The sequence below is a fragment of the Lepidochelys olivacea genome (assembly GCF_965140295.1).
Source record: "Lepidochelys olivacea isolate rLepOli2 genome assembly, chromosome: 2".
NCBI lineage: Eukaryota > Metazoa > Chordata > Testudines > Cheloniidae > Lepidochelys > Lepidochelys olivacea.
In genome coordinates, this window is record NC_140412.1 from 123,476,014 (window position 1) to 123,497,734 (window position 21,721).

Consider the following 21,721-nt stretch of genomic DNA (forward strand, 5'->3'; position numbering starts at 1 on the left):
CGGGGGTTCCATTCACCTAGGCCGGCAGCAGGCTGAATGGGGCCTGTGGCCAGGACCCCGGCTGGCAAGGGGCCAGCAGCCAGAACCCCAGACCGGCAGTGGGCTGAGCGGGGCTGGCGGCCAGGACCCCAGACCAGTAGTGGGCTGAGCGGCTCAGCCTGCTGCCGCTCAGTCCGCTGCCGGTCTGGGGGTCCATCCGTCCCGGCTGCCAGCCCCACTCAGCCCACTGCCAGTCTGGGGTCCTGGCTCGGTCTACCTTCTTCCTGGTTCTAGCCATTCTCTTCCTCTCTCTGCACTGAGATGAGGGTGGGAGTGCACTGAGACCAGGGCTGGGGGTGAAGGAGCAGGTTGGCGTGCAGGGTCTGGCCAGGAGCTAGAATGAGGGAGGGGGCTCAGGGTTGGGGCAGGAGGTTTGGGTGTGGAGCGCTTATCCGGGCAGCTCCCATTTGGTGTGAGGGCTGCAGGTGGGAATGTGGGTGTGTGTGTGTGTGTGCGCAAGAATTCCCCTTTGGTGCTCAGGGCAGGGGGCTGGGGGTGTGTGAGGAGGGTGCAGGAGTCAGGACCGGAGGGCTGGGTATGTGTGGGGGGTGCTGGAGTCAGGGTTGGGGTTGGGGGGGGTGCAGGGGTCAGGGCATGGGGCTGGGGTGTGTGGGGGGTGCGGAGGTGAGGGCAGAGGGCTGTGTGTGTGTGAGGAGGGTTCAGGGCAGATAGCTGGGGGGGTGTGAGGAGGGTGCAGGGGTGAGGGCTGAGGGGTGTGGGGGGTTCAGGATCCGGGCAGAGGGCTGGGGGGGTGCTCCCAGCCCCCTACCCTAAGCGGCTCACGGCAGGGGGCTCAGGGGGATATGCCCTGATTCCACCCCCCTTCCCCAAGGTCCCCGGAGCAGAGAGCATGCTGCAGCTCCACTTTTCCCTCTCCCCCTCCATAGCAAGAACCACCAGCTGATCGGCCCAGCCGCAGGGAGGGAGAGGAGGGGCAGAGCACGCTGGGGGAAGAGGCAGGGGGAGGGGAAAGCTTGCCTGCCCTGCAAGGAGAGAGCGGTGGGCGGAAAAGAGCTGGCCGGGCAGGAATTTAAATGGTACGCTGCTGTCTGCCGGGGTCCGGCAGACAGCAGCGTGCCATTAAAAATTGGCTCGCATGCCGTCTTTGGCACACATGCCATAGGTTGCCGACCCCATAGTAAGCTCTGTTAAAACTAATCATAGTAATTATTCATCCGTGAACCGCAGTCCTGCCCAAACCTGATCCCCTTGTCTTCATTCCATGCAGTGCATTACTATTTTTTGTCCTGAATGAGTTCCTTATCTAAAGTCCTTTCCTTATGTTGTTAGGTTTTTAGTAACTTACTGCCCCTGTGTAGATTTCTCCTTAGGATTCATTATATTTATTTCCCTTGCTTCTCACAGCCCTGATTCTTCAACTGACTGCATGTGATTGCCACCCTGCACTCTTGCAGAGTCTCCTTTAAGCAGATGGAGCTCCACATGTGCATATGGATGGGTGCACCAGCAGCCGGTCAATCAGTTGCAGGACTTCACCTAATTCAAAGTGTCTCTGAATTTATTTGACACCTCTTCGTTGGCACTTCAGTAAACAAAGTTTGGTGTCTTATAAAAACATTTGTGCAGAAGTGGGGTAACATTTAGGGTATGTTTTTATAGTCAGCCTATTAAAATTAACAATGCACTTATGAATGTTACCCTTGTTCTACAAAATAATTGCATTCTGCACTGACTTACAAAAATTGTACTGCTTGAAAGCTCCATTTATTCTATTGTATCCAATCCATATGCGGAAGATCCTGGGAGCTGTCATCCATGAAGCAAGTAAAAAAGGCAAAGACCGTAGCAATTTCATTAATAATAATGTTATTCACTGAGAATTAAAGAATAATGAGAGGCTAAATGACTCTGAGATGATCTACAGTGAAAGATAAAAATAAAGATTAAAAGAATGCTTTTTTAACTTATTCAATTTTGAAGTTGAAGATGACATGGATAAAATAGGCAGAAAGTAAAATAGGTATAAAAATAAATGACAGTGCATATCATATGAGAATTTATTAGACATATACCACGAGTCATGAGAAAAGGTGTTCAGTATTCATTCCAGATTGCTAAATCTTAACCAAATGTGAAGATAAACTTTTCTTTTCTTTCTCTTATTTATCCCATAAATAGGTCCTGCCCTGTTCTTCCTAATCCCCTCTCAAAACAAACAAGAAATCTTAGAATATGACAGATATTGGAAAAGACTGTGTAATGAATACAACTCCTATTGTGTTCTTTCATAGACATTGCTCAGGTCTTTTGAGTGTACTGATGTTACAGTCTAAAACCTGGCTATTTTAATCCTGTGAGCACCAAAATTGGTGCATGCTCAGTGGCAATGGTGTGGTGACTATTTTGTTTTTTTCTGTAAAGTATCAGTGGCCTACAAAGCAGTATGCTGCACTTTCAGAGGAGCATTGTTTTGAAACTGTGTAAAGCACTGAAGTGGTTCTCTGTTTGTTCATTTCCCGAGATTTCAAAACAGACCTTATAAGGACATTAAATCAACTCATTGTCCGCAACAACCACTTCTTTCTCTTTCTTCTTCTCTCCCCAATATTCTCCATTCTCACTACCTGATTCTGTTAATTTTCACCCATATAGCTGGTCTTCCTTAGATCCTCTACTATGGATCCTGACCTGACTGGACTGCATCTGTAGCAGTCAAACCATTTATCATTTTCCATCCTCGTAGCTACTTTTCTGTTCCGCTCCTTAGATTTTCTGTAGCCAGTCATAGCTGGAGTGCTGGTTTTTCTGCTTCTGGGGAACCTGCAGAGATTGTGTTTACTTTTGATGTGCGTAATACATTTTGGAATACCGCTAACACTGGACTCAAATGAAGCAGCAGTGGCAGAAAACACTGGGAAGTTCATTGAGTAATAAAACTTGGGGGCAGTTCAGTGATCAGGCATGTAAGCTCTCCAATCCATTGCAGTGCTCCACCCTGAAAAAAATGAGCTAGGCCTTACTCTGCTCCATCCCATTCTGTTCTTTCTTTTGTATTGTGTCACTTGTTGTGACAGAAAAATTCTCAGGAAGACTAGGGTGGAGTCGTGGCTCCACAAATGAAGTGATGAAGTGAGCTGTAGCTCACGAAAGCTCATGCTCAAATAAATTGGTCTAAGGTGCCACAAGTACTCCTTTTCTTTTTGTGAATACAGACTAACACGGCTGTTACTCTGAAAACAGAAATCAATGAGAGTTTTGCCATTGACTTTAATGGAGTCATCATTTCACCTGCAGTTTTTAGGGTCCATTAGAGGATCACTATGTTTCTGAGTGAAGATAAATGCTAGTTCTTCAAGGAAAAGGTTCCTAGTCATAATATTATTTATTATTCGCATAGAGCACAAAGGGCCCCAATTGGGATTCAGGTCCCATTATGATGAGCACTATTTAAACATAGAAAAGTAACAATACCTGCCTCAAAGGGCTTGCCATTTAAAGATGTGTCTGTAGCATCCGTACAGCCAGTAGAAGTATGGCTGACTTCTTTTTTTGTTTGTTTGTTTGTTTTTTGGCAATGCTCCTGGCCAGGAACAGTAATAATGCATGTGTTACAAATGGTGCAGGGAATTTCCACCCATACATTTAGGTAGAAGTTCTAAATTAAGAAAATGTTTTTAATACAGATTCTCAAAATGAATTCAGTGTCAACATAATTTACTAATTTATGAGGATGCAGGTAGAGAAATGGCTCATGATGTCCTGTGATTAAATTGCTCAGTTTTTTGGGGATATATGGTACACTTTTAACAGAGTGCCCAGGGGGGTCTACATTAAGGTTCCTAAATTAGATACATTCTTTTCCTCCATGCTCCCAATCCCTCCCACCAAAAAAGCACCATGTTTTTTAAAAGGACCTTTTGTATTTTTATATAGGTTGCTTTCAGATACTGAACAGATAAACATTTTGAGAAAAGCAAGATCTTATATTCATCAGGAAAAATATCATGAGGCGGTAAGTGAATCATCACCATACAGTAATAAATCTTTGAAAACTTAGGCTAAATCTTGGACTTCCATCGTCTTTTTTCTATTTTCCATTTAAGTAGCCACCTTGATTTTTTTTTCCATTTACTGACTCATCTTTTACTAACACAAAATTAATCCTATTGTAAGTCTCCATAGCCTCACACTTCCGTTCATTCGATTCTAAACAATAATTTTGATGCATATGAAAAGTGACAATTTTTTTTCATATTTTTAAATTTTTGCTGCTGTTGCTGATGTTTCTGACTAAACGAACCACATTTATTCGTGGTGTAACTCTTTTGAAGCCAGTGCAGTTACATGTGGATGAATTTGGCTCAGTGTTTTATGAAGGGTGGTGGATTTATTGTGCTCTGATATGAAAAAATAAGCATAGTACCTTTCAATCAAGGATTTCAACCACCCCTGTGAGATTGAGTAGGTAAATGTCATTTACAGACGGGTACTTTACAGAAAAGTTAAGGGATTTGCCCAAGGTCACACACTGAACCAGCGGCATTTCTAGAAAAAAGAATCTATGGGGCCATGTTCTGATCAAAAATCCCTATTGGTTTGTTTCCCCCCCCCCCCTCACCTGAGCCAACTGTTTTATTTTAACTTCACCATAGTCTGTAGATTCAACTGGTATAAGGAAGACCCAGATTATAACAAGTTTACACAGAGTGCTTATTTTATGTTTTATTCTACTCTTGGTGTGCAAACCATTGAGATTGGACTCTTTGGACCATCAGTGTCCACTGGGGCCATGCATATTCCTTGCGTATCCTCATGGTCCCATATCAAGGGCATAAACGGCAGTCCAGGTCTAACCACCGTTCAGTTCCTTCTGATGACCCTAGCTGTGAGATGGAGCTCCTCAGTGTCTGGTCTCTGCAATATTTTTCAGAGTCCTTTTGTAAACATTTATATATGTTAGTGTACTTAGGAGTAGTTTTAATTAGGATAGTTTGTCCGTCAGCAAGATTTTATAGTTTTGGTTGTTTACCAACTTTATTTTTATTTTACTCTGATATGGAACTTCTTCCCTGTACCAGGCCTTATGGATGTCTTATCCTAAGTCACCTTTAAGTGTTGCCCCTCTTGAGAGGCAATCAGTGATGGTCACATCAGTTGCCTTTTTTGTCTTGCGAAGCTCACATCTCCAACAAATGCTCTGTCTTCAGGTCCTTTTCTAAAAGAACTTTGAAGGTGAGAGAGGCATGCCTAATGGTTTTATTAGACTACTTTAGGCAGCTGACCTCTAAACCAGGTGGGGCAAACCACTCTGCACAAGTTCCATCTCGGTTCAGAAAGTCCCCCTTTGAGTTCTGATTCCATTAGCTCCCAGGCCTCATCATCAAAGCCTGGCCTAACTTCAGACTTGCATAGGACTGAAAAAGTCAGATTTTCAGAGAGAGGAATATTACTCCCCTGGGAAGAGCAGGGGGAACATCCCCTTTTAGATTTCCCAGGTCCAAACGAGGTCCAAAACACCTCACTGCTCCTAATCAAAGAAGACTCCAAGCTGGACTCCCATCACAGTGGGGAGGGATCCTGTACATATTCTCTGAGGGTCCTTTTTTGAGTTTTATGAGTCTGAAAGAAAGTTGAGGGCTTCTTACATGGCTAGATCGCATAGGTATAGGTGTAGGCATATGTCCTGGTATCTTTGTCCATGGCACCCGGGCCCTTTTCCACATAATGTTCCAAAATGGCCTTATTGGCACACCTGGGGTCTTCACCACACAAGGCATCACACTTCTGCACTACCTTCTAGGGTAAAAACCTCATCCCCTGCTATGTCGTCTTCATCTGCAGCTGAGGAATTGCTCCTGTTTTACCTGGATGACTACAAAAGTTTCCAAGATCTGCTCAGACATATAGCCAGTTCTCTTGAGATACCAGGCACAGGGAGAGGAGGTACAAACGACCTTACATAAGCTCTTGAATGTTCTTCATGGCTCTGTGCCTGAGCTTTTGGCACTTCCCATCAACAAAGTCCTTTTACAGCTGGCAAAGTATATCTGGCAAACACCAGTAACCATAAGTCTGACCTCTCTCTAGTAGCTGATAAGAGGTACTAGGTGCTGTCCACCAGGAAAGACTATCTACACTCATCCAGTATCTGGCTAGCTAGCGGTTGTGGTTCCTTACAAAAAGAGCAGACAGTAACAACCAAGGATGATTCTTGGACATAAAGAACCTAAGCAGCTTGATTTGTTCATACATAAATTATTTGTCTGCAGCCTGCAATTCTCAATTGCTGATTATCAGGCGGTACTGGCATGATATGGCTTCTTAAATTACAATAAATTGTGTAAGCTCAAAAACTTTTCTCTCCTACCAACAGAAATTGGTCCAGTAAAAGATATTACCTCACCCACTGTGTCTCTGTAATATCCTAGGACCAACACGGCTACAACAACACTGCATACAAAAAAATTCAGAATTTATTAACAAACTGCTCGAGAGAAAAGAGAGGAGTTTAAATTTTTGATCTCTGAGACAATCTTTGATTGCCAGAATGTCCTCTCAGGCAACTCTGAATGCTCCTGATACTGTGTCTTGATCCATGGTGATATCTGTTGTTATCCTGGGTCCCAAATTCTGGCATCTAGAGAGAGATGCATTGATCATGGAAGATCTTCCCTTTAAGGGCCTGGGTCTCTTTAGTACAAAAACCTGACAAGGCTCTTCTCTTATTGAAGGACTCCTGGGCCACACTCCCCTCTCTCTTGGAGTTTATATACTGGCTTCTGAAGGAAAACAGGGAAGACCACGCACTTATGCTAGACAGAGACCATCATCTGATATCTTTTTCCAAAAAAGAGCCTTTGCACCTACAACAAAGAGTTTTTAAGAAAAGAAGACCTTCTTCCTCTGTTTGGCTTCATCCCATTCTGTGTCTGTGTCAAAATAATCACTTTGACAAATTGGTAAAGAGTCTTTCTACTGTCAGTCTATTGAATCTACACCCTTCTTTTCGTGCACTTAGGAATCATCTGCAATTTTTCAGCTGAACCTGATAATCTTGGGCTGCTGGGTCTTTGAAATAGTCTCAGTCAGATATTCACTACAGATGCATACTATGCCTATCCCTGCTCCCTTCTCCTTCCCTTTTAAGGGGCTGTGCTCATGAGACACTGTTGTATCCGGAAGGGGAGTCCTTTCTGTCTCTCTGAGCAATAGAAGTTGTTTAGCTAAAATTCAGGGGGTAGGGTTTTTATTCTAATTACTTGCTAATACTGAAGAAAAAGTCAGGATGGCGACTAGTTTGGAATTTGAGAAGGCTCATTATCTTCAACCGACAATTCAGAATGGTAATGTCTTACATTCAAATCCAATCTCCCTCCACCTCACCACTTGGCTATTGGCTCGATGTCAGAGAGCTCATGTTCCTCAGATGTCCAGAACATCTTGATCCAAAATAGAAAGGATTCCATCACATTAACATATGCTGCTAAATAGAAGAGATTCAGGTTATGGTGTGAATAATGATAGTTACATTAACTCCTGCATCCCTCCTGTCTTGGACTTACTAGCTTTTTCTGAAGAATTCAGAGCTATCTGTTAGCTTTACGTGCTTCTAGCAGTCATTTCTGCATATGACCACAAGCTCCAGAGCCCCATGGTGTTTTCCTAATGCACTATAGTTAAGTTTCTTCAGGGCTTTATTCATGTTTTTCCATTGGTAAAGGAACTTCCTCCATGGGACCATAATGTGTTCTTGAAGGCTTAATGAGCCCTCCATTTGAACCTCTGGCAAGCTGTTCATGGTTATTTATATATGGAAAAAGTCCTTTTTTAGTAGCAGTCACATCAACTAGAAGAACTGGTGAAATGCAAACTCAAATGGCAGGCCCTTCTAGTATGATATTTCATAAGAATAAGGTATCACTCACACGCCATCCCAAGTTCTCACCCAAAGTTCCGTTTGAACCAAATGATTAATTTATCAGTATTTTTCCATAAGCTACATTCTAATCAAGGGGTGTTTGACCAAATCCCTCAGTGTCTCCTCAAAGCTACTTATAGCATTTACTGACCGAATAAAAGGAAGAGTGGTATCAGCCCAAAAACTATCCAATTGGGTATTGGGATGTATTAGGGTCTGTTATGAGCTAGCTAGATTAGATCCTTCCTCTCAGATTAGAACTCACTCCACTATGGTTTGCGCAGCTTCATTGCAAATCATTCCCATTTCAGACATTTGCAGGGCAGCTACTTGGGATTCAGTCCATACTTTTCCTAGACATTATTCCCTGGAAGCACTGAGGTCCGATGCTTCTTTTGGCAGATCTGTGCTGCAATCTTTAAGTAGATTCTGTGCGTCGTCCTCTTTACATCAGGTTACTGCTTGTAGGTCACCAAGAGTGGAACATTTGTGGGCAAGCACTTGAGGAAAGAAAACTTACTTAACTTACAGTAGCTGGAGTTCAAGGTGTGTTGTCCATATATATTCCATAACCTGTTCCCCCACCACCACCACCACCACCACCCACCAGAATTCTGAAACATCTGGATTCTGTGGTGATGAAGGAAAAGAATGGCAGTTGGGTCCACACTGTCCTTTATGCTCTCTGTATGGGAGCAGAACACCTAGGGCTTATGCATGGTCCCAATGGATACTGATGGCCAAAAGACTCCAATGTCTAGTGTATGGGGTGCATGTGCAGCAAGATTAGAATATATGGACAACACATCTCAAAGAATTCCAGTTACTGTAAGGTAAGCAACTTTTCTTTGCTATATGTTTTCTTGGTAAATTTATTTTATGAGTATGTTCTACCTGATTATATTGTAAATTGTTGTGAGAGATATATATATATATATATATATTCTATTTTTCTCTGAAGGTATCTCTTTGCAAAACCCTGATTAGCCTTGCTTTGGAAGGACTGTCATATTACCATACTTATGACAGATTGTTCTTGGGCATAAGTGTTGTCATGGGTTTTGTGGGCTGGACATCTTATGTGATTTTGCTGATTGTCAAGACACATACTAGTCTGACTAGGAGTACCCAGGATAATAAGGTAGGTTGAAATATGCAGTGATGTTGCTGGCTGGTTAATTAGCAATTTATACATACATGTATCGTTTGTACAAAAACAGTAGACCAATTGGTACCCCCACAAGCAAAGCTGGAGTAAAAGATCCTTGCCAGCAGAAACTACTTGTAGTTTGAGGGAAATCTCCCTCACCAACCTTCAGGTACGGTTCAGGACATCTGAAAAGATGGGCCATTGTGTAATGTATGAGGAGGAGACCTGGACAGATCCCATTGCTTCTAGTTGCAATAGGTTTGTAGTTCACTGCAACTGTGTACATTGATTCATTAAATTCAAGAAATACAGACCATGTATCCATATTTAACCAGGTCAGTCTACACATCAGTGGAGACTCTGTTAGCTTTTTCATGACACTGCTCTTTTCCCTCCTCTTTACCAGGTTTCTTTTGTTCTTTTTTATTATAATTTTACTGAGATGAATTTCAGTCATAAGTTCTCTGACTGTGTTTTCAGTATTTCCCCCTGCTTGTCATTCATGACAATGCATTAGAAATGTAGTGTGGATGTATTAAAGGAAAACTGCTTGTATTTTGCTCAGTCACATTCTGAAACCACACTCTGACACGTTTCTTTCCATGTACAGTATTGGGCAATGTATTTGGAAATGAAGGCTTACTTCTCCCTAATATTGGCCTTTCTAATTTAATGCTAATGATAGCCGTTTTGCTGGTAATGCTGAATGAGGTAGGAGAATATAAACTAACTTCTCCCTTTTTTCATATTGGCTTAACATCAGAAGAACATAGCTGTGTAAATACATATTCACCCTTAATTCTAATTATTTAACATTAAAATATCTTGTGATTGTTAATCCAGACTTCTATTATATATATATATTTATTTATTTATTTCTTTCTAATAAAGGCAAAAAGAAAATCTTACATTTAATTTCTTTTTTACCCCTCTGTGGCAATTTAAAATTAGATTTTTCCGAAGCTGAACAATTCCATTTTGGCATTTGCAAAGCATATAACCTGTTCCACTAAAAGACTTTAGTTGTTGTTTCACAGATCAGCCCTCTCTTTTTGTCTTGCACTCTCACTCCTGATTTGCAGTGCATCAGAGATACAGAAAGTACATTTAGAAATAAATAAGAATGACTGATTGCCACCAAGTACAGATGCTTAGGAAATCATCTTTTTCATTCAGTCATCAGGAAAAGAAAAGACCTTTAATCTGAAAAGGTGAACAGAACATTTTTACTAAAAGAAGGTTAACACCTTCAAAAAAATCTTTCAATATTTATTTCAGAATAAAAAGGCTTGTTTCATTTTTTAATGTAAATGAGGATCCGTGCTCAATTAGCATCTTTACTACTTCTAGTAAATTACTGTGAGAAAATTCCTATAGTGAAAAAACCCAGCCCTTTTACTGTCTGTGGACTGAAATGAGATATTCTTAGCATTTAATAAAAATGATCAAACAAAATGGAAAAATATTGAGAAATACAATACTACATAACTTCAAAAAAGGTTTTTTGTTATCAAGTATCTGAGAAAGTATTCAAAAACACTGGTTATAAACAAACAAATTCAGAATATTAATAGCTCTTTAAACAAAAACGTATTTTCTTTTTTTAATCAGTGTAAAATTGTTTTAGAATTGAAAATTGGTATTCATAGTTACCATTGTGACAGGGTCAGGCCAGATGGCTACAGGAGAGTGATAGAAGGCAGATTTATTAGCCCCAGTTTAAGTAGTTCCCTTTTCCCTGAGTCAGGTAACAAGGAAAGTTTTTTTGTTTTTTTTTTTTAAACAGCAATAGAATACCATTTATTTAAATATTTTTAGATGTTTTCTATATTTTCAAATATACTGATTTCAGTTATAACACAGAATACCAAGTGTAGAGTACACACTTTACATTATCATTTTTATTACAAACAGTGGAACTGTAAAAAAGATAAAATAAAGAGTATTTTTCAATTCACCTCATACAAATTCTGTAGTGCAATCTCTTTATCGTGAAAGTGCAGCTTACAAATGTAGAATTATTATTATTTGTTTACATAACTGCACTCAAAAAGAAAACAGTTGTGACAGGGTCAGGCCAGATGGCTACAGGAGAGTGATAGAAGGCAGATTTATTAGCCCCAGTTTAAGTAGTTCCCTTTTCCCTGAGTCAGGTAACAAGGAAAGTTCCAGAACAATCAGAAACTTTCTGGAAACAGTTAAGGCAGACAGGCTGATTAGAACACCTGCAGCCAATCAAGAATCTGCTAAAATCAATTAAGGCAGGCAAAGAGGGCACCTGGGTTTAAAAAGGAGCTCACTTCAGTTTGTGGTGCGTGCGAGGAGCTGGGAGCAAGAGGTGCAAGAAGCTGAGAGTGAGAAGGTATACTACTGGAAGACTGAGAAGTATAAGCATTATCAGACTTCAGGAGGAAGGTCCTGTGGTGAGAATAAAGAAGGTGTTGGGAGGAGGCCATGGGGAAGTAGCCCAGGGAGTTGTAGCTATCACACAGCTGTTGCAGGAGCCACTGTAGACAGCTTCAATCCGCAGGGCCCTGGGCTGGAACCCTGAGTAGAGGGCGGGCCCGGGTTCCCGCCATCCCCCCAACTCCCTACTTGATACCGGAGGAGTTGACCTGGACTGTGGGCTCCACCAGAGTGGAAGGTCTCTGGTCTGTTCCCCGATCCACTAGGTGGATCATCAGAGACTGCGGGGATTGTTCTTCTTCCTTTTCCCCATGCTGGCCAGTGATGAGACTAACTGAGTGAACGGCAGATTTGAGCCATGAAAGTGGCCAAACTGAGGGCTGCTGTGAACCTCTGAGGTGAGCAAATCCGCCAATAAGTGCAGGACCCACCAAGGCAGAGGAGGAACTTTGTCACACCATATATTTATGGGGTCCATAGAATAAAGTCAAGTTTTATATTTAATTATTCTTGTAAAAGAAAGTAAAGAGCCTTTTGTATCCATAGTCTGCAGATTTTCACATATTGTAGTAACCAGCTTTTTCCAGTAGAACCATTTCTTTCAGTTCAGACATACAATTAGTAGTTGGTGGTGAGAGCTCTGCTTTCCACCATAAAGTCATTAGCTTTATGGCTAGTATCAAAGCTACATGAAGAAATTGTTCTGTGTAACTAGACTATAATGGGCAAATAAGCTACCCATATCACAGTTTTATGATCTTATGGAGCTGGTTCTAGACTCTGGCTGGCTAATAGGACTGTTTACATTAATCATCTCCTAAAACTGTGTGTGGCTTTTCATGCTCCTCACAAAAACACTTCCCCTTAAAACAATGTGTTATTTAATTTAGGAAGAATTATAGGTTTATCAGTTTTTCCTATTTTTAAACATCCACTGAAAATGTAAATCTCCTTTCACCTGCAATTTGGAACCAAGTAGTGGAGCCAAAAGATCTATTTTAACATTTGTGATAGAATGAGTTGCATTAGGTCAGTTTTCAATGTGACATATCTTATCCAAACTTAATATGACATAGCATGCCAGAAATTCTATTTTTAAAAGTCATTTAGATCTGATACTTCCCATCAGCTTAGAGAGAGACAGTTTTATGTCAACTACAGGGGAAAGAAGAGGAATGAATGTTTTACATTAGCTACCTGGACTCCTCTCCCCTACACGTTTAATACGTTTGCATATTCCACTATATATTTTTACTCCTCAAAGAAGTTGACACAACTTATAGAAGAAAAACAATAGATAGGGTCATTGGGGTTTTTTTAGGCTTTGTCAGCATATAATGTACCAAAGACTGCCCTTGGATCCTAAGGCTTTTGCATGTTATGTCAAGTTGTAATGGGCTTCAGAACAAAAATATTTAATAAAACTTTAAGCTTTCAAATATCAGAATGTTCCCAGACTACACTGAGTGGTTCCTGAATCAGTGTAAATAAAAGCTGTGACAAGAAAGGAAAATGCTTATTTAATGTTCTTCTTTGTAGACATAGAAGTGATGATGTACACTAGTGCTATTTTAAGTGTAACCTACCAGTTTAGAAAATTTCATCCATTTCTAAGTGTACATCAGAGTTTTATATTTTCTGAAATTCCTCTTTTGTACAGGCACTTTATTCAGCAATAAATAAGCACGATAGAACAATCTGCATTCTCTCTTACATACTAAAAGGAATATTCTCTTTAGGTTATAAATTCTTTGGCAAAGCCCAATTGTTTTTAAATCATTAACAGGGCTAGCTGTGTGTAGAAGCTTTTAAACAATAGTTACCTATAGCTACCTCTTGTCTATAGTCTTATACTTAGATTTTAAGCTCTTCGGGGCAGGGCTCATCTTTTTTGTGATGAGTTTCTGCAGTTGCTAGCGCAATGGGGCTAGGGCTTCTAGTAGCTTTCACAATACAAATAAAAATAGCCATGTCCCTTGATTTCTTGTATGAACATCAAAATCCAAAAAGGTTTAGAAAAAAGAGGATTAATATCAAATAAATTAATTTCAACAAATAAATGCAAACTTGAAGCCTCTTCTTGCAGACCTGCCTTACACAGCAAAACCTTACTCACATAAGAAAAGGCTGTGGAGAATCAGTTCATAGTTCCTGAAAAGAGTGTTGGATTTTTCAATAGCAATTAAAGAATTTTATTCCAGTTCGATAACTGAAGTTTTTTCTCCTACTAATTTCTTACACAAAAGAAACAAATGTTCACATGGAATTTTACGTTGAAACCTTTGGACATAGTAACTGTTATGCAAACTTGGGTGCTAAAATTTATTTTTCTAAATGCATATTTAGACACCTAAATAGAAGTGTCCTTATTTTCCAAAATATTGAGTAATTGTAACTCCCTTCGATAATTAAGTACGTTGTGCATGCACAGATCAGTGTTGTATGTACCAGTTTGTGCACACTCATTTTTTTCACGCGCAGTTTACTGTAAGTCCTTTTGCTTGAAAATTTAGCCCTACATGTCTAAATGCCACTCCTAAATATTTTTCTGCCTGGAAACAGTATACATTGAGCTGATGAGCTGCCTTGTACATTAGTGTAGCTGCTTTCTTGGAATAGTATTTAATGTACTGTACATCAGATAACTGGGAAATAGTATTCTGGAGTTTGAAATATTAGAGTATTGTTTCAGGAATGTTTATAGAAATCATTTGCATTTCAGGCATCTACTGTTCTCCTCTTGTATGGTTTTGCAGCTACTGGAGTATTAATAGCTTTTTTCCTGCTGATTCAAACCTGTCCATGGACATATTACATATATTGTCTGTTACCGGTACCAGTATGGTATGCAGTTGTGAAAGAGTAAGTAAAGAATCAAGCTGTTTCATAAACTCCTCTCGCTCCTCTTCTACGCCCCCTCCCTTTGTTGACAATCAAATTATGCAAAATCGTTGAGAAATGTTTTTCTTCCTTTTATGAAGTATTCATTTTCCAGGACATTCTAGGACATTCTTGTTTATCTCTCCCTAGCAGTTGGAGTGGGGTTTCCAAACTGACAGCTATATTTGGCCCTTCTAGTAGATACCTCTTCTACTTGGAAATTTTTTCGACCAGTAAAAATGGTCTTACACTCTCAAAAACAAAATAACATTGCAGGGTGTGGGAGAAGCTGCCTCTAGAGTATTGCCTCTGGAGCAAGTTTCTGATGTGTTGGAGAGGAATTTGTAGAAACTGATTTCATAAGTTGGACAAAAAAATTTTCAGTGATTTTCAAACTAAGTCCGATCCTCCAATGTGCTGAACACCAGCACCATTCAGAATCAGGCTCTAATTCTGCAAAATTGGTTGATGGTTCTGGCCTATGCTGAAAAAATGCTCTTGATTATGGAAATATTTGTAAGTTTGCGGTTGCCGTTACCTGCCTGACATCATGGCTTTTTGTATTATTCAAAGAAAACTGGACAAGCTCCTGTTGGCTTTTAGTAATGACCTGTTTAACTAGACACTAATAAAGCTAACCAGGTATATTTTTTTGTCAACACTCTTGAATTTTGTTGTCAGTTTCAGTGGATGCTGAACTTAATGTAAATATTCTTAAGCTCTGTAGTCTATACAGATGAAGGTAGTTCTGATGGTTTTAAAATAGTGTGTAAAGTTAAAAAAATGAGGGCTGCTTCTGAGCACTTACACTCTTAAAACTCCTAATTTATGGCAGTGATCCTGTCTAATTTGTTTAACTAAAGATAATGATTATCCTGTGCTATCTTCCTAAACAGATTCAGAGTTATTCAAGACCTTGTGTCATTGCTCTTGGTATTTCCTCTGGGTCAGTCTATTGGATTCTTAGGAGCTGGTGCTCTGGGAATTGAAATATTAGTAAGTACTTAATTACTATGTATTTATAAAGGACCTCATTGCTAGCTTTTTATTTGCTTGAGGAAATGTTGCTTTTATTAGAGTTTTGTTTTTCATTTTCTTATTGAAATTTTTTACTAGGTTTTCAGCTTTTTCTACCGCTCTACACTTACTGTTGGTCTCATTGCCTTTGCTGGCTGGCCATTGATCACACGACTGTGGGCTCAAGCAAAGGTACAGTAATGCTTTGCCAAAAGGCATTAAATTGATTGGTAGTTGGTTACCTTTTAGTAAATGGTTGGTCTCCTCTTTTGGACTGTGGTCTCCTAATTCTTGTTCCTGTAATGCACTTCCTGTTATCACTATAATGGCTGACATCAAGCAGGGCAAGATAATGCCACGTTTCCCAGATCTATTGACGTTACAGTTTTATAGGCCAAGCAGTAAGGGTGCTGACCGACCAGTGCTGCCATGACACTTGACTGAAAGCTTATCTTGACTGTAGTGTATCTGCACTGCTTTTGGTAGTTACCGTAATGGGCCAACAAATTGGTTGGGAAATCCAAGTTTTCTGCTGAAGTCTAGTGTCCCAGTTAGCTGTGGCATGCTGCCATCCTGTTTTCAGGCTAGCTTCAGTGTTACCAGTGTTCAGTTGTTGTATTCTATGATGTAATAATTATAAGTGCTTGGGATAAAATCCCACGAAAATAGTCACGAAACATGCACAGATATTTTACTAAAATGTAACAGTTTTATAAACATTGAGGTCTTTAGAGGAAGCTTACAATGATTAGCCACAATACTGTAGGCATGTAGCTATTTAATAAATACAAATATTTCTTGAAAATTAATGTTTAAAATAGCTATTATAATAATCTGTTGCTGTTTCACTAACTCGGTAACCAAACAGTGTGCCTCGTCTAACCTCTGAAGCTGCCATTGTGCTAATGTTTCCCAGCAAAAACTCTAGTCTGGTGCTGTAGGGTGGGAGTCAGGTGGCACAGTTTCCACTTGAATGCATGGGAAAGCTGCAGCTTTCGATGTCCGCCATCACTGTTACTTTATTCAGAAACCTTTTTAATCCAAGAAACACTGCAAATTTTAAAATGTATTATGACAACCTGAAAAATCCTTGTTTTCTCTTGTATTCAAATGAGAGAGATTCCTGAGTCTTGCTCTGCATTATAAAACTGTCCAGGTGGCAGCTTTCTATTTGACTGTTCATAATTTTTAATTGTATTTAAGACAATTAATGATTACTTGTTCTTCTGAGTAGTTATAGTGTAGAACAGCGATCGGCAACCTTTGGCACGTTAGGGAAAGCCGCTGGCGGGCTGGGATGGTTTGTTTACCTTCAGCGTCTGCAAGTTCAGCTGATTGCAGCTCCCACTGGCCATGGTTTGCCTGCAGGATGTGGCGGCCAGGCCTGCACCGCTTCCCGCAGCCCCCATTGGCGTGGGACGGCAAACCTGTGCAGAACATCTGTGATCATATTAGTTTTATTGGGATCTCATCTTGCGTTTCACTCATTTCCATAAAGTTATAGATAAACCCAGTTTTCTGAGTAACAAGTTGGCTCAAAAAGAAAAGGAGTACTTGTGGCACCTTAGAGACTAACCAATTTATCTGAGCATAAGCTTTCGTGAGCTACAGCTCACTTCATCGGATGCATTCAAAGGCCCCAATTCAAGAAAGCACTTAAACACACTTTTACTTTATTTTCCTCTTGATTTCAATAGGACTTTAGAAATTATTTAAATGCTTCCCTGAATCAGGGTCAAATGATATATTATTAGCTCAGTATAGCAAATACAGAAATGTTTTCTTTGTATAGTCAATTTTGTCTGCAGGCATGATTTCCAAAGATGCTGTTGTTTGTTTCTTTGTTTTAGGTAACAACATTGAGCTGGACTCTATTATGTTTACTCTTGGCAATGTTTCCCTTGATGCCTGTTGTAGGAAGAGAGCCTAATATTTCTCTGGTGTAAGAACATTTTTTTGATTAAAGCTCTTTATTTTTCCATTTAATATTCACAAATTTAGGCTGAGTTTTGTCATAGGTGAACCACTGTATTATTGAAAACCAGCTGAGGCAGATATTGAATTTAAACAATGTGATCATAGATGCCTTAGTTATTCATTAATGTGAATGAGAATAGACTTTTAATTTTCCTGCATTATTTCAAAGAAAGATACATCCATTTGCTTAGCAGTGTTCTGTAATTTCATGTAGAGAGAAGCTTTTCTCACTTAATAAAAAGTGCAACTAGTATGTGAAAATACAGGAATTAATTAAAGGAGGATATTCATTTGGGTGCAAACATGGTAAATAGCATTGACAAACTTGAAAAAGCATTTATCCAAAACCAATTTGTTTTGACATTATCTTTTTTAATTCCCATATCTAATTTTAAGTAATTTGTCATTGAATAAAAGTCTGTAGCTAATGAAGTACTCACATTAATGGGATGGATTTTTTTTTTCTCTTTTAGTCTGTGTATCTAGCTTTTCTTTGTTTTCCTATTTCCTTTCCTCCTTGATTCTCTCTTTGGCTTCTCCTTCCCATATTGTTCGTTTCCTCCTCTTCTTTCCTTTGTCTCTTCCCCCACTGTGCCATTGGCAGTTTTTTCTTGTGCACTTCTGTCTCCATCATCCACTCCATTCTCATTGCCAACTACCACTTAATCTTGCAGGCATCTCCTCTCACCAGTCTACTTGCCAGTCCCACTGATTGGCCCAGCATGGTTTGGTTAGATGTAGTATAGAACTTAATGCAGAGAAAGAAAATGCTTGATTTGAACTTGACACAACACTTCTTTCCCTGCTCGACACATTGTGCCTAGTGGAGTCATCTTAGCATGATGTCACTGTGCTTGAGTAAGAGATGCTGTTAGAGCTCTGATACCTGGATAAGCAGCATGATGTTTGGAAGGTGGGGGAAGAGCTATGATCCTAAATATTTTCAGAGGTATTGATGCTTTTCCCAAACGTAATTCCAACACTGCTCATTCAGTTTTAGTCCATCCTACCAGATTTTTGATCCAACCCTCCCCCATCTACTGCCCACCCACTCAACTTTTGGCATTGTGGTAGGCATTTTAGGAATATCTATGAGGATTTTTCACTCCTTATTAGCATCTTTTGGCTGCATATGTAAGCATACATTTCCTCCAATCCAGTCCAGTTCATTCTTTTTTTTTTTAAATGCACATTGGATTGTATCCACTACTCTGCTCCTCCAGTCACTCCGGTTTTCTTCTCTCCCTGCTTTTTCATTGCAAGTGATCCCTAATGCAACTGGCACTTGCTGGGTACCCTTTTGGTCCCCCTACTCCAGTTCTTCTTTACAGCTCTGAAATGTTTTGTGCTTGTCTAAATGTTGTCTTGGGTTTTTTGGATTTTGAAAATTATATGTGGCATCTGGGAGCACATGAAGCTAAGGGAAGGAATGAAAGAGAAACTACAAAGATAAATAAACCAGAGCTTCGGTGAGATCCACTTCTGTGAGCAAAATGCACGTGTTCTAAGGCTAGGATCACTGCAGCCCTAAATCCAAGATCAAGTTTCCTTCAGTAATTTGAAAACTCAAACTAGGTAGCCCTCGTGTAATTTCAATATTGTTTATTATCAATACCTGAAAGTCATTACATGATGGCAGTTCTGTGGCCCCATCCCCCTTATCCCATAATTGCTTACTTTGCCTTTGCTGGGGACCTTGTCAAAGGCTTTCTGAAAGTCCAAGTACACTCTACCTACTGAATCACCCTTCGACACATTTGTTGACCCCCTCCTTCAAAGAATTCTAGTAGATTGGTGAGGCATGATTTCCACTTACAAAAGCGGTTTTCTATCATGTTCATCTATGTGTCTGATAATTCTATTCTTTACTATAGTTTCAACCAATTTGCCTGTTACTGAAATTAGTCTTACTGGCCTGTAATTTCCAGGATCAGCCCTGGAGCCTTTTTTAAATATTGGTGTCACATTAGCCATCCACCAGTCTGACTTAAGCTGATTTAAGAAATAGGTTATATACTACAGTTGTAAGTTCTGCTGTTTCCTAACTGATTCCTTCAGAACTCTTGGGTGTTTCCTGGTGATTTACTACTGTTTAATTTATCACTGTGTTCCAAAACCTCCTCTATTTACACCTCAATCTGGGACAGTTCCTCAAATTTGCCACCTAAAACGAATGGCTCAGGTGTGGGAAACTTCCTCACATCCTCTGCTGTGAACACCAATGCAAAGACTTCATTTAGCTTCTCCACAATGGCCTTGTCCTCATTGAGTACTCCTGTAGCACCTTGATCGTCCAGTGGCCCCACTGATGGTTTGGCAGGCTTCCTACTTCTGATGTACTTAAAATTTTGCTGTTAGATTTTGTGTCTTTTTCTTGTTGCTCTTCAAATCCTTTTTTTTTTTTTTTTTTTGGCCTGACTAAATATACTTTTACATTTGACTTGCCAGTGTTCATGCTCCTTTCTATTTTCTTCAGTAGGATTTGACTTCCAATTTTTAAAGGATGTCTTTTTTTGCCTCTGACTGCCTCTTTTACTCTGTTGTTTAGCTGTGGTGGTATTTGTTTATCCATGGTGATGGGTTTTTTAGTCCTCTTACTGTTTTTTTTTTTTTTCATTTGGGATGTACATATAGTTTGAGCCTTTATTATGATGATTTTTAAAAGTTTCCATTCAACTTGCAGGCATTTCACTCTTGAGACTGTTCCTTTTAATTTCTATTTAACTAGCCCCCTCATTTTTTCATCATTCCCCTTTTGGAAGTTAAATACTACTGTGGTGGGTTTCTTTGGTATTTTGCCCCTTACAAGGATGTTAAACTTAACTACATTTATGACTAAATGGAGAACTTCAGTTGTCACTGTTGTCAGTCAAGCTCTTTTAATTTTCATTCATTTTTATAACAGTAAAATAAAACAAAACTTAGATTATTCTATTCAAGTGAGTTGAAACCATCTTTTAAGAAAAGAAAATAGTGACATTCTTTCTATCAGAATCAGACTGTTGTATTACCACTAATTTATATTATCATTTAAATGCAATTTCTTAATGTGACCCAAAAAACCTTGAAGCAAATTACTTTAAATCACAGATCTTTGTAATTCAACTCCTAGACTTGCAAAGAAAGTAGTTCAAAGAAAGCGAAGAATGATGAACAAGACACACAAACAAAACAAAGACCTAGGATAGAGAAAAAAGAAGGCCACAGTGAATGTTTATGGATGACAAGCCTTCAAAAAACATCTGTCACATCATTAATTTTAACCCCTTAGGTCTGGTTTCCCAAAGATGGGTTGTAGATGCTTTCTGAATGTTTCTAGCTGCAATTTTGTAACATGACTAGTTTCATTCCTGTGAGAAAAATCCTATGGGAAAATCATTCTTATGAGAATTTTATAAAGAGGGACATTTTAATAATTGTTTGGTTTGTTTGTTTAACAGAACAGTAGCAGGTTTGGTGATTCTCCTGATCTCTTCCTTCTCCCTGGCATCTCTTTGTAAAAGCAGAAATAAATATGTGCCTAAGAAAGATCTGACAATACTCCTTTTTCAGGTCAGTTGCTAATTTTCAATACATTTGAATGTTGCAAAATAATTTTTATATGTATATTTGTATGTACTGTCTAAGGACCCAGTTCTGCAAACTGCATCAAGAGGTTCTGTTTATTATCAGGAGTTATCCAATTGACTACCATATTTAAAAGTCCTTACTACCATAAATAAAAAAGTAATGTTTGCAGTATCAGATACTCATTCTCTGTATATGTGTATTGATGCGTGTGTATAGATACGTACACACATGCACACGTTTATATGCCTTCCTCTTCAAGGTCAATGTCTTACCCTCAATCCACATGTGTAACTTCCAGTGACCTTTGTGTAAACTCCATTCGCTGATCCAAGGACACAGTATGGTCCTACGGGTTTATCTTTTTTGATTTCTGACTTCAACTTGAAGAATAGCATGAATCTGTAATCTAGTTCTTTTCTGCTGGTTAAAACCATTTCTTTTATCATGGCAAAGTTGAGAATTACCTATGGCTTTCTGAAATTGGTGGGTATTTCTTTCACAATATATGTTAATTATAAATTACAGGAAGGATTTTGAAATTTTGCGCATCTGTTGTCTTCATTTTAAACCTGTTACAGCATTTGTCCCCCACCCCACCCCCGACTTAAGTTCTAATAGTTTTTTTTAAGCCTTATGAATGATTTTAAGTTGTTGAAATTCCTTACTGACTTAAACAATGCGTTCAGTACATCATGGAGTTAAGCTTGAAGACTGAACAGTACAGATTAAAAAACACCAAAAAATCAGGTGCCTAAAATGCCTCTTTAAAATATGTGGTGCTTATGTGTACAAAGGTAACATTT

At 39.4% G+C, this 21,721-nt stretch overlaps 1 protein-coding gene across 5 annotated transcripts in view; it reads left to right on the forward strand.

Annotated features, from left to right (window-relative positions):
• PIGN (phosphatidylinositol glycan anchor biosynthesis class N) overlaps positions 1–21,721 on the forward strand; it is a 142,312-nt gene that overhangs the window by 85,236 nt on the left and 35,355 nt on the right. For all 5 annotated transcript variants that reach the window (XM_084618707.1, XM_084618708.1, XM_084618706.1 and 2 more), the window contains 7 exons: positions 3,934–4,012; positions 8,880–9,059; positions 14,197–14,336; positions 15,251–15,350; positions 15,471–15,563; positions 17,222–17,313; positions 20,789–20,900. In XM_084618707.1, coding sequence (XP_084474833.1) covers positions 3,934–4,012; positions 8,880–9,059; positions 14,197–14,336; positions 15,251–15,350; positions 15,471–15,563; positions 17,222–17,313; positions 20,789–20,900 — 796 coding nt within the window. The remainder of the gene's footprint in view (positions 1–3,933; positions 4,013–8,879; positions 9,060–14,196; positions 14,337–15,250; positions 15,351–15,470; positions 15,564–17,221; positions 17,314–20,788; positions 20,901–21,721) is intronic.